Here is a 13726-nt window from a genome sequence, read left to right as displayed (position 1 = left end):
CAAGGTTTCATACATAACATGTAAAAATGTTTTTTAGTTTGCATCAGGTTAATCGCGTATCTGAAAGTTAGTTTATATTTATTTGTTGTTCTCAAAATCCAAAAAACAACAGCTGTGGCGTAATCGCTGTAAGTTTTCGTTTTTCGGTTGGTTTCGCATCGCGTATGTGATAGCATTCAGCACTGGTTGATGATTATCGGTTTTTTGGACGCTCAACAGTTGTTAAATACACTCTCCCATAACTGTCAAATCACACGAAAGTAAAAGCTTACGTTTGGCATTACTGTTGGCAGTTCTAAGTTAGCACTGGTTGTTTAGAGTTTCATTTATAAGGGCAGTTGAGAGCAAAATAAATTCCAAGCAAAGTTGTTTAGTTGCAAACAGCTGAGTTAAAACAAAACCTTAAAACAAAATAACTCACAAACGAAAGCAAAATCTGGTGACGAAAAACGTTTGATCAAAAATTGCAAAAAAGTCAAAATTTTTTCTTTAAGATTTTTACAAAACTTTTTTGAGTGGGTGAATAAGCCACATTCCCTATTCATGAAACGTAAGTAATGTATTGTTAAGCGTTAACAAAAGATCGCATTTTGTGTAAATCAATACATAAGTATTAGACAGCGTGCTCCCACACATCACTTTGTACAGAGAAATGTAATGAGACGGAGAAGGGCTCTGCGACATGGTTCCAATCCCCTTACATTACCTGAAAAAGTGTCAAGTTTTGTGGATGTATTTGCGATAAATACATTTATTACTTATATTGTTGCAGGTAGATTTATGCACAGGTCTCGAGTTACGAAAGCGACTTTTAAATACTTTTTGGAAACAACTGGATAAATCGATTTTTTGCTGACGCTGGGGATTCGTTCAGTCATGATAGTGGTATTGATTGTTAGGCGCGGAACATCATTGAAATTGCATTGGTTTATTCATAATTGAAATAAACATACGCATATATTAAATGTATAAAGAGAAAGAAAATTACTTGAGATCTGGCTAAGTAGGAAAAATAGCTTTTTCTTTTTCTTGGCATTGCACGACCTATCGTTCACCATTTTCCACCTTAATATTTGGTTTCGCTCCCTTAAAAATTGTTGGATGATCCTTGAAAGTGTCTTACATCATCCTGTGGCAAATGGCGTTTTCCTTTCTTGGTCTTCATTTTGTCAGCTGCGTCTGGCGAAAAGAAAACAAACGGAAATTTTTATAATTCCTTGCCGCATAGTGGGTTTTTGGTTTATGACGACGGCTCTTAAGATAAAATGATATATGCTTCCGCTATATATTATCTGTCTTTATTAAACAATTACACTGATGGAAATAAAGTTATGTTTTAATGTATCGTTTATATTTCCCGATTGGTTTACCTAAAAAGACTAACAACTTAAGATTGTAAAACGATTATTTTAAATTGAATTGTGATAAAAAACTCTGTCAAAGTGTTCAAAAGTGATACCTTAATAACGCATTGATAATTGAGAGAAAGAGTGCATTATATCTAAAAAAAAACCAGATGAAATCTGAAAAAGTGAAACACCGCAATTCGGGAAAAGGAGCAACGCTAGCAAAGTGCATCCCCACACACTCCGACTTCTTTCTAAGCTTTCGTAATTTGACTGTTCTCCATCTTCAAATCTACAAAACTTAATCTGCGAATTATGGTTTGGCCATAAAGTCGCACTATCTCTCTTGAAAGTGGGGACATTAAGGCCATAGTTTATGCACACACCAGAAGTGAGTGTTGTTGGTTTATCCAATCCAGAAATAATTCCTTGCCAATAATCGATCTTGTCCGATATTTGAATCATGATTTCCCTAACTTAGTGACTTTCTTCGTCTCTAACAAAAAAATAAAGTTAATCACCTGTAATGCGACTGCCGCAAATTCTATTGCTACTAATTCTTCACTTGACAATACTTATACCGTTTAATTCCGAACTCCATCCGAATTCTGTGAACATTGTGGGGTTGCTTCCATCGCTTCAGATTTCACCGAACTTGAAATTTACTCCACTGTTTGTCCTAAACACCTACTTGAGTTCGGATCTTTACTTAACTTCTGCACTTAATATCTTGCATAAATTTGGTCGAAACTCTAACCTTCGTGCGCTTTTATACACAGTCCCTCTCAGTATTCAGAGCATGTCTTACTCCTCCCTATTTGTTTAGATGGTATTAGTTTCCCAATCAAACCATACGTCCAACCGATTCTACGGTGCCGTAAATGTTGACGTTTCGGTCACACAAACAGAGTCCGCTTGCGACAAAAGTCACAATGCCTTTCTTGTGGCGAAACCCATGAATGCGTATTTAAACCCTCTTTCGAAGCTCTTACACTTATTCAAACAATAATTTTTCAATTTCTCTAGGAAGTTTCCCTAAGTTGTTTCCACCGACTTCGCAGGCGACAATCAATTGAATGAGACTGCTGTCCCGGTTCCATTTAAAAAGACGATAAATTCTATAATCATCATCTCCTCTTGCAATATAAAGTCTCTTGCAATATAAGTCACATCCGTTACAAACAATCTTTTTTCTGATAATGAAATGACTATTGAGTCTACCAATTCCTCCAACCTACCTCCATTCTCCGAACTTATTCAAAAATTACATAAACATGAAAAAAACTCTGTCATTACCTCTGCCACGCCACTCTTGTCTCGCGACCTTCATAAGAGCATTCTTAATCGACGACCCTTTTCTGGTTCGTACTCTAATTATAGAAATTATTGTGACAAATCCAAATAGTTCGAACAATATCTTTGTAACGATATCTCCGTGGTTTGTCTTTCTGAAACCTTTGTTAAACCTTATGATTCATTATCTATCAAAAATTGTAACGTGGTAATATTTGATCGTATTTCCAACGTCTCTTATGGTGGTGATATAGCGCCCCTTATATCTAATAAACTTGCATTCTCTTACGCTCCTAATTTTGAAAATTGTGAGCAGATGGAAGCGTGTAGCTCTACTATCCACACATCCTTTTGGAAGCTTTTGATTTTAAGGTATTGTATTCCACCTAATTGTAATGCCTCTGATTCTGCAATTGATAGTGTATTTTCTTTCAGATCCGACACGTCCGCATTAATATTCGGTGATTTTAATGTTCGCTATGTGTATTAGGACAGTCATTTTTCTAATTCAAGCGGAAGACAATTTGAAGACTTTGTTGAGAGCAGTAATTTAGTTTTAGTCACTTTGGTTTTGTCTCTTCTTGCGTAGATTTCCGATCGATACACTTAATATTATTTCTCTGAGTACCTGGAGGACCCTTAACGATATCTTAGGAAGTTGTTGTTTAATTGACGTTGACACCCTATTCCCCGTAACCACTCGCATATTCGTGGACCACAGAATATTAAAACTTCTTTGCTTAACAATGCTATCCGTAAGAATTTAAATACCATCCAAACCAATAGCTCTGCGGGTTGTTTCTTTGATAGTTTCTCGAAGTGTTTCAATGATGCTCTGAGTCGAAAGGATTCTACCAATCAAGGTGAAATCGAGTCGCTGCCAAACTAGAGTCGCTGTAAATAAATGTAAAAGATCTGCTTCTAGAATAAATTTCAAATGTTTGACCGATGTTAGTTCTGATTCAGATTTGTGTAGGTGCAAGTTGGAATCTGCCCTCGACATTATTTCCCTCGTCTTGAATCACTTCAACACGCACTTTCAAGAGACTCTCTGCTCATTTATGGTTCTTCTAATTCCCCAGCAGTTCACAAAACTGTCAAACAATATTTTTTATTTAGTTCTTTATTTATTATTTATTTATTTACTTACTTATACATGAAATTCAACTAAGGAAAATTAATTCAAGTACATTTTAAGAGTAAATCTTACACTAATTATTTTAAAAACTAGTATACAATATATAGGAAGATGTGAAAAAAGAATACAAAAACAAAGTAACTTAAAATAAACATTCATGTGTAAATAAATAAGAAAGAAGAAAAAGAAAAAAAAAAAGGAAAGCATGTACAACAGCTAGCACAGATGCTCACCCACAACAAGAATAGATCAAGGTTGCAAGTGAACCCCTAAACCATTGCAAACATGCTTAAGCTTGGCAACCGACAACGTTAACAACACCATATAATTTCGGAAATAAAAAAAAATGCGAATTTAAGAATGCAAGTTAGTTTAAGTATGACATAGGTAAAACGCACGTATTAAGCGAAGTTGCATTAATAGACTTTAAGGAATCCGATAATGAGAATAAGTGATAAACATTAGTTAGCTTTCTCCAAAAAAATTTGAAGCGCGTTAAACAGCTCATCATTGTATTTACATTGACTAGGCTTAATCAACACAAAGTGCCTAGAGAAGCGGCTAGGGACATTTAAATTTATCTCACCAAGTAATGCGGGTGAGTCATTAGTACCATGTATAACTTTGATTAAAAAGGAAATACCTAGAATAGATGTAAGTTTCTCAAGTGACGGTAAGGATAATAAAAGCAACCCACTTTCAAACACCTTTGCCTTTTTGTAATGCAAGGATCATTAAGCTCTTTGGACCACCTCGTAATGAAAACTAAAAGATTCCATGACACAAAAATTGTCCGCAAATCCAACGAAACTTTTGACTTTCGGTGACACTATATATATAGAGCGAAAGCAAAACAAACTGTTAAAACACATCAGCAGAAAAAAAAGAGACTTTTACCAGGAGCTCTACTTGTTCATTGCACAAAACTAACACGTGAACCATATGTTTTACGGGTAATCTTAAAGGTAAAATTTTGAAATTAATAATCTGTCGAGACCTTGTCAAAACCTGTCTATATGACACTGTGTAAACTTGTGGAAAACACCTTAGACATATTGCATGTGAATTGTAAGAGGTTAATGGATTTTGTTGAAAATCAAGTTAAAAAGTAAGGGTAGATCCTTAAGTTAAATGAAAATGTGTATGACATATTCGATGGAACAGCTGAACGGGCTTGCCTTTATAATTCTCTGCGAGATGTCTTCTGCTTTTGTAAAATGACATAAGAACGCGAAAGCACACTTTCAGGAAAAGACTCGGAGTTTTAAGGACATACGACTAAAGCCGATCAAAAGCTTGCAAGACACTAGCATACTAATATCGTCTAAAGCGAATAACTTTGGAATCGAAATAGTATCTTGAATTTTACGGAGGCTTTGCAAGAGAGTCATCACCATCGTCATTAAAATTGATATTCAAGAATTTTTCAAAAGACTTTTAACCCTTGTGACCCACAAGAGAAACGAATAGCATTGCGGAGGTACCGACAATAAATTACGGAGTTGAGATAATTAAGCCCAGGTCTGTCGATGGAACAGTTGCGGCAATCATACTTACAGCCATTTCTCGTATATTCGCCGAGATGTCTGTTAGTTTTTTTACAAAAATTTGTATAGACACGAACTACGAAAATGGAGGGTTTTCTAATAAAAACGGATGCAGACATCGTTTATCTTCTCATACAATGAGGATGTGAAAACGTCACCGTTGTCGACAAGGAAATTCTCTAAGGTAATTCCGCTACAATGCATGGATAAGTAGAAAATTTACAAATATTTTATGCAGTCTTGACGGCTGGTTTTACGTTAGACTCTAGAAGCGGTTAATGCCATTTGGAGCTTGATTATATTGAAAAAGATCCAAGTCAGAAACTTCTATAACAAACCATTTGGCTCCATCTGATGGCCATCTGATTCTCTTATGAGTTTCTATAATTTGGAATCTTCCGATGCTTCTACAATCACTGAAATTTTTGCAGATATTTTTAGTGAAGCCTACCATGCATCAAATACTCTGTCTGCGAGTGAAAGCTATTCTTATTCAATAAGTACCATGAAATTTTTCCGTCCCTGTGTTACTCTGAACGTGAAATATTTGTATCGTCTGCGACTTCAATACCTTCCCACTTTTCTCGTTCTGATGGAAATCCGTCTGCTGTTCTCCGACGTTCTGCTGAGTTATTATGGTTTGGCTTTACACAGATTTTTAATAGCTGTTTGAAAAAAGGCTGCTTTCCACCGGTTTGGAAGACTTCTTTTATCTTACCAATTTACGAAAGCGGGCCTAGACGATGCATTGAGTATCGCACCCAAACTACCCAAACACTTTGAAGCAGGCACGATTTTTTAAAACATATCATCAACTTCTAATTATCTTACGGAGTTTTGAAGTCCAATTTACAAAGCATTTCCGAAGCACAAACAATCTCATAATACCTTCACGGAGTTTGCCAGAGCTTTCGACAGAGTTGATCATAGTGTGTTAATCTATAAATTACAACACTTTGGTTGTACGAACGGTATGATTGCCTGGTTCAGTAGCTAGCTCTCTGGGCACACCAAACGTGTATTGGTGGTTTCTTGCCAATCCAGAGTAATTGTCGTCACTTCCGGTGTGCTTCAGGGCAGTCATCTTGGTCCGCTTTAATTTATGTTGTACATGAACTACCTTGCTGAGTATATTCAACATTCCGGTGTTTTAATGTTTGCAGGCGACGTTTACATTTTCCTCTCCTTTGGCTCAACACGTAAACTTCTTTAGTCTGATCTTGAGAATCTGTGCTTATGGTATGCAATGTTGTGTAATACGTTGCCCCCCTCATTATCGTATTAACAGTCACAGCCTCGAAAACATTTGCAATTACAAACACTTAGGAGTTGTTTTCGACTCAAAATTTAAATTTGATATTCATACACAAGTTTCAGTCAATAAAGCCCTTTTAGAGTGTGTAAGAAAATGATCTAAAAAATTCAATGAACCATACGTTACTAAGCGTTTGTATACATCTTTAGCTACACCAACCTTTGAATACTCGTTGGAGTCAGTTCAACGGACCTTCTTGTTATTTGCTCTGGTTTAGGATGGGATCCTGCCCTGCCTCTTCCACCGTATAATAACAGATTTAAGCTCATTGACTTGCATACCCTTGACAAAAGTTATGAAATTTTGTGTGAAACCTTCGAATTTGAATTAATAAAAGGAGCTGTATTTCGCCGGCTTTATTGAAACTGATTGATATTCACATGCTTAGTAGTGTTTCAAGACACTGTGTGCTCTTACAGCTGTCACAATGTCGAACCAGTTATGAGTTAGTCAGTCCGTTTCGGGCAAAGTGTAAACCGCTCAATGATCATTACCGCCTACTTGATCGGTCCGACATTTCCGTTAATAAGGTTAAAAACATTATATTGCATAACTAACTCCCAAACCAACAAATTGAATCAAAATATTACTTTAGATTTGATTTTGTTTATTAATGTATATATTATTAATGTATAAATGAACACGCATTCATTCATCAATATGTTATCCCTGTATCTTAACATAGAACTTAGTTGAATGCCGGTGCACATTATATATTGATCTTATCTTTGCTTTTATTTATATTTTTTACTTCTCTATACTATATATTAAGTTATTTTAGCTCATAGCATGTTCTACAGCAGAATTTAATTAACCAATTAATTAAATAAATAAATAAGTAAATAAATACATAAATGTCAGCATGTTCATCATCGATAGTGTCGGAAATATTGCCGAACCCTACAATCGTAACGTTATATTCCCTTCAATGTTGAGTAAGTTGTAATACGTATTTATATATATATATATATATATATATTTATTTTTGTATTGTAGCGATCCAAGAGACTTGCTTCCATATATGGTGAATTCTGCGAAAAGTCTTTCAAAGATTTATATCTATTACAAAGATCTAAGAGCCAAAACAGGGTTAAAAACCTTAGAGAAAGCGTCACGAAGCTACATGGGAACGCTCTGCTTCAGCAAATATCAGTAAAAGCTCCACAAAGCAAGTCTAGATAATTTCAGTCTTCTGTTCTCCACAAATTATGAGTAACGAAGCAGAACCCATGTAAAGACCCTTTTCATATATTTCCTAGACTGCCGGTTTTTTGTTCTTAAGAAATTTAGGTTTTCATTGAGAAACGGGGACTACGGAAAGAGAGGATTTTTCGATCGAAACGGGCCCGAAAAGGGATTCGTTTATTTTGTTGCATAGTAGGCAAAAGAAAATGTCTACATTGTCGATAACGAAATCCAAACTGTGGTCCCGTAGTAGATTTTGAAGCCCTGTTATACTGATTTTTTAAAATCGGTTTTTAAAAGGATAGGAGAGCAATTTAGCAATTCAGAGTTTTATTTATTTTATTTCGCGTGCGTTTTATAACAAAAACATATTTGTAACTCAGGAAAATTTCTACTCCGATGTCCCAGCTCTTAATGTCTTCTTCTGACAGCCAAACAAAATCCAAAGGATGAAGAGTAGATTCGTTTTATCAAAACGTGTGCAACTCTCAGAAAGAAGGATCAGATACTCTACAGAGTATATATATTCTTGATCAGCATCAATTTCTCAATCCATTTAAGCATGCCCGGACGTACGTCTGCGCTATGTCTGTCGTAAACATTCTCCTACTCGCAGAAATGAAACTATCACCTACCAGTTTGCAAGGGAATTTGGAAAGGACCCATAGTTTTCAAAGAACACGTCTACAAAAGTCTCACTTGCCTAAAAAAAAACTTTGAACACTTTTGCTGCCTCGGTTTTTTGTTTCGTACCCACAATCATTTAAATTTCCACTTTCATTCTTGAAATAGAAAAAACCGGCCACGCCCGCCGAATATTATGAAATATGAAAATGTAGTTCACCATTATCAAGATCCCTAAGATATATACATTTTTTTGTTTCAGCTCTGATTTTTTCAAAGTCCCAAAAAATTCCGGTTCCTTTCCTGTTTTTCAAAATTTTTCCAAGTCAAAAGAAGGAAAATTTCAAACACGTTTCTTTTATTTGTTTACGTTTATTTTATTCATATTATAACTGTTAAAATAAAAATAAATGGGTTTTCCTGCAAGGAGAGGTGAAAAGAGATCAGACTTTGATAATATCGCCTGGAACTTCCACGCACACAACTTCAGGTCTTAAGCGATTTTCTTCGTCGTAAGCTCGAAAAAATGTCACAAACTTGTATCGTCCTTCCATGTTAACAAGCGCCTCTACATCGACTTTAACTGTAAAAGGATTGTGACGATATTTTACCTAAATTTAGTAAATTGTTTAGAAAAGCTTAAAGCAATCTGAAGAACGCAACACATACACCCTTTTCATAGCATTGAAGGTCCTCCGGAAAAAGGTGTCCCGACCATACCTCGTAGACGTACGAGCGATTATTTTTCATTTCTTTACAAAAGTCCAGTACGCGTACCGAAAATGGGGTTTGTGTCCAACCGCCGCGAAAAAATTTTTGCAGCTCCGCATCCATCTGAAAAATTTTTAGATACAAAAATTTTTTACTCTCTAACTAATCCGACTGCAGAATTTTTGTGAAAGACTAACATAATGCTTTTCTATGGTTTTGAAGCATACATGACTACGTCTATGCTATAATTCCCTAATGTAGAAATTTAGGCAAATGCAATAGCAGAAGAGCTTTTTTTATTTAATTATTTACCATCATTCGATCAGTCTTCTTTACGTCCCAATTAACAGTACCAGTCCCGCCAAAATGTATTCCTTCATCATCGTAATAAACACTCCATTCACTTGGATCTATAAAATGATCCATACCGACCGTTCCTGGTTTATCGGTGCAATCAACGAATATTTCAGGATATTCTGGTACGAATCGATAAGTAGCGGCTTGCAGTTCAAACCCCAATGTAAGTACAATTATTATAACTAAACCGTTCAAAAAATTCATTGCGCTGTCTTTAAATCACAAAATCCTACTGGCAAATTTTACCCCGAGCGTAGGTCTATTTATCATCTAGGGTTATGAAATTTTTCATTTTAAGCAAGTATGGTATAATTGACACTGTAATATCTGCCTATCGTGTGCATAAATAGAAATATACAAAAAACAATTAAAAATATTATGTAGATATATCTATATATATTATAGTCAATTTTAATTATTCATTACTATAAATTAATTGCCGCGATAATACACCAATAATTGTTGTTCTTGCTTCCATCTAAAGATGTATTTTTAGCAAAGTTATTACATTGGAATGTGAACTGGAGTGATTTAATTTCTTTGTTGGAAATTGTAATAATCTGCATACATCCAAGCAAACTTGATATACCCTGTATGGTATGAAAATCAGATATGATGTAAGGTTTTATCTCCATCTATTGTTGGTGTACGAGCACAAAAATTATTCAGAAATGAATAGGAACATTATAGGCAAATAATATAAATACCTTAGCGATGTCGCAATTCAAAGAAATGTGTAGAAAAAGTATCTGGAATATTTGCGTCGCAGTATTGACTTGCATAAAACTTACTTCTTTAAGGCAGAGAATCGTGTGTATAACCTAAAGTTTATTTACCGCCGTAGATAGTATTTCAATAGAGATCTTTTTAATATCACCAACCACCACTATTATTATTTTAATTTATTTGGGCCAAAGAAATAAGAGCACTAGCAATCAACACTGTCTGCTCTCCTTTTTGTAAACGATAGACTAGTTTGGTTAGTTTAGTCGTTTTAATAAAACAAAATGTTTCATTGATATTACGTACTTTCAAGATGTCCCTAGGGTTACACGCTCTGAAAATAAGTTTTCGAATATCACTGTATCGTGGGCTAATGGAGAGCCCAAAAAACGTAATCAAGGTACTGCTGCTGTGAATCAGTTGATTAATTGCACTGCAGCAAACAGTAATGAATCGTGGACTCATGGAGAACCCAAAAAGAAAACCTCGAAATATTGCTGTCTACTTTTTTTAAAGGCTACGCTCAAACTAGGTTGATTCAGCTTGATTTCATATGTTATCCTTCAGCAACAAGCTAACAAAAGAAGGATCAGACAAAATTAATTACTAAAGATCATTTGCGCTGATAAACAACTTAAACTTTATCGAAGATGAAAAATTAGAATTATCTTAAAGTAAACAAGAGCTATTCTAAAAAACTATGTTTTTACTAAAAAACTATGTTTAATTGTTGCAATATCCAACGCAAAGTATGTCATCCAAAAATGCAATCTGAACAAATCAAAGAAAAGATGACACACTTTGGATTAAACTGCAGAAAGTAGTTAATGACTATGGGTAGTAATTAGCGAACTGCATGAACAAGCAGACAAACACGTAAAATCGTCAAGTATGCTAACATTCTTTAATATATTGGAATAAAACGAAAATATGAAATTTAAATATAAATATAGTAAGACATGAATACAGAAAATTTAAGTTTGATAGAATATATATTAAATCTAAACACAAAGCGACATTCGCAAAGTCAACGATCAACCAGCGCTAGGAAACTTTTGGTTGTAAATTTTTGGGTAAGTACCATTGCTTTCAAGAGATCACGGAAGGAAGCTCACAGCAAAACGTGATCAAAATGAACGAAAGTAATACGCGGCTTTTCAAATTGCTTACGCTCCTGGGCCAACTTACAACGACCAAATAAACTAAGTAAACGTGCAAATTATTAGTGCAATTATAAATCGAGTAGCATTCTTCAGAGAAATAGGCACAAGACATGACAACCGATTAACGTTAAATATACAGTCGATTGCACTTTTCAGTTATGCTGAAGATGTATTAAGGTTGTGTGGACGTATATAACGCCAAGAGCGGCTTAAAGTAGACCCATTTTTTTGCAAACGAACCATTCAACATCACTGCAATCATTCTCCAATTTGGGTTAGACATATTTATCTCTGTGTATTTATTACCAGCATAAGAACGCTTACTGAAAATGGGCAAAGAACGTTCAAGATTTCAATTTAAGTTTAAGAAATTGTTTTGTAAACGCCACAAGATATTATGTACAGCCACAAAAGAGGGACTAGGATAATATTTATTTTCGACCTCTCAATTAACTTAAATGAAACCTTATTACAAATTTTTTTTACATAATTCACTTCAACGTTTTTTAGTGTATTAGCAACCCTTTTATTTGATACCCACATCGACAGGCTGATAAGAAAAACTTAGACGGCCACGCGGTGGCGCCCGTTATATTTAATTGAAAATTAATAAATTTAGCTTCTTGTATTCCCCTCCCTAATTCTTTTTATTTTAAACACCATATAATATGTTGAATATGTAGAAAATTTGAATATACAACATTGCATCGTCATTTTAATTAAAGACATACGCAAAGGTTCATCAAGATCAGATAACTGAAAGCGCCCGATATATCAATTTCAAGTCATTCTGGGAAAAAAGCAAGTTAGACAAAAGCTTGTACAAAAGACAGTAAGCTTTGTTTTAATTACTAGCATCCATGTAGTTCTTTCTTACAAAGAGGCAGTGACATCTCTGAAATCTCATTTAAACCAATATTTTACTTTTATAGTGTTTTATTCAATATTTTACGTATGATAAGATCATCTTAAGGATTAATCTTAATGGTACGGGGTATCATGTTCGAAGTGCCATCACCTGACTTTACCATCATATTTTTCTTGATTGGCAAGGTCAATCTGGTTGGTTAAATTTAGAGGAAGAACATTTAATGTTGTGACTTCACTGTGTAAATTAAAATTGAAAGAATCGGAAACTTGCTTTGATTCTTCTCACTAGTTTTTCATCGGCGTAAATATTTTCGTGTGATTGTCAAGCAAAAACTCCCTAAAAATATCTAAGCGCTTTCAGACGATGTAAAGGAAAAGTTTGCTAATGTCGACACAACTGCTCTGATGATTATTATCAATCATATCAGGAACGGTGCGAGCTAAAGTACGAGGCGCATTTCAGTTATAACCCCTCATTTTCTTCGTGCAATGAGTAAATATTGCTAGGTCAAATAAACATTCCTGAAATTTATATACAACATGAAAAAGGAGAGTTTGGCTGGTCAGCTCTTTGTAAAGTTTTGCTATCGTCAGCTTTGTTTGTGGCCGACGGACCAGATTTACTGCAGTGACATATATAGAAACTTTTGATAGTTAACAAATACTGCTAACTTGTTATTAATTTAACTTTACGCTGGATCAATCGACTTTATTTGCGGGAGTAGCAGGTCAGAATGGAAAAAAAATTCATATTTACGAGAAGCTATGGCAGAAGGGTTATAACAATTGTGCAATTATGTTATTTGTTCAACATTTTGTAACTATGCACTTACATTCAGCAAACAACATTCGCATTTAGTCCAAAACGGGTTCACTTATAGAATGGAGAACCAATAAAGTATGAAATAATTTTAGTAAGTTTCTCTGCACTTATTCGATTTTAGTCAAAATATATTCCAATTCGATTGGAGTCCAAATTAGTTTTGGAGTCATTGTCGGTATTCCAACCGAACTGAACCTTTCCGCAATATTGAGGTAAAATAAAAAAGGAATGTGTCTGTCCTCTACCTTATTCAGCTATTTTTTTCTATTATGGGAAGAAAACGACCAAGAGAATGTACTAAACCATAATCGTCCGTTTCCATGGGGTAATGTAAAGTTTTCTTATTTTGGCTCATATGTGTGAGTGTCTTACGATAAGGAACTGTGAGTTTGGAAACCTCTTTTTAATAAAATACTCTGCTTTCCCAACACGACCAAGCTTGTAGACTCTACCGCCGATTTGTAAACAACTTATCTTAATCAAATCGTAGCAAGTTTCTTAAGCCAAAAACATTAAGAAGCTTGTTATTTGCTAAATTTGAGTCATATACTTTAGGAGAAGTTTCTAAGCGCTAAGCTAAAACCAGCAGCAGTACGCTAGAAATATCCCAACGAAAAAGTATTGCTCTGGA

At 34.8% G+C, this 13726-nt stretch overlaps 1 protein-coding gene across 1 annotated transcript; it reads right to left on the bottom strand.

Moving 5' to 3' along the window:
* Positions 1 to 8891: 8891 nt before the first annotated feature.
* Positions 8892 to 9720, bottom strand: LOC119642876. Its single transcript, XM_038042179.1, has 3 exons — positions 9472 to 9720; positions 9169 to 9282; positions 8892 to 9059 (listed from the first exon to the last, which is right to left on the bottom strand). Exons 1-3 carry the CDS (start codon positions 9718 to 9720, stop codon positions 8892 to 8894), a joined length of 531 nt encoding a protein of 176 aa, XP_037898107.1.
* Positions 9721 to 13726: the final 4006 nt, after the last annotated feature.

The sequence above is a fragment of the Glossina fuscipes genome, unplaced genomic scaffold (genome assembly GCF_014805625.2).
Source record: "Glossina fuscipes isolate IAEA_lab_2018 unplaced genomic scaffold, Yale_Gfus_2 267, whole genome shotgun sequence".
NCBI classification, from domain to species: Eukaryota; Metazoa; Arthropoda; class Insecta; order Diptera; family Glossinidae; genus Glossina; species Glossina fuscipes.
This window is presented reverse-complemented; position numbering and strand designations above follow the sequence as displayed.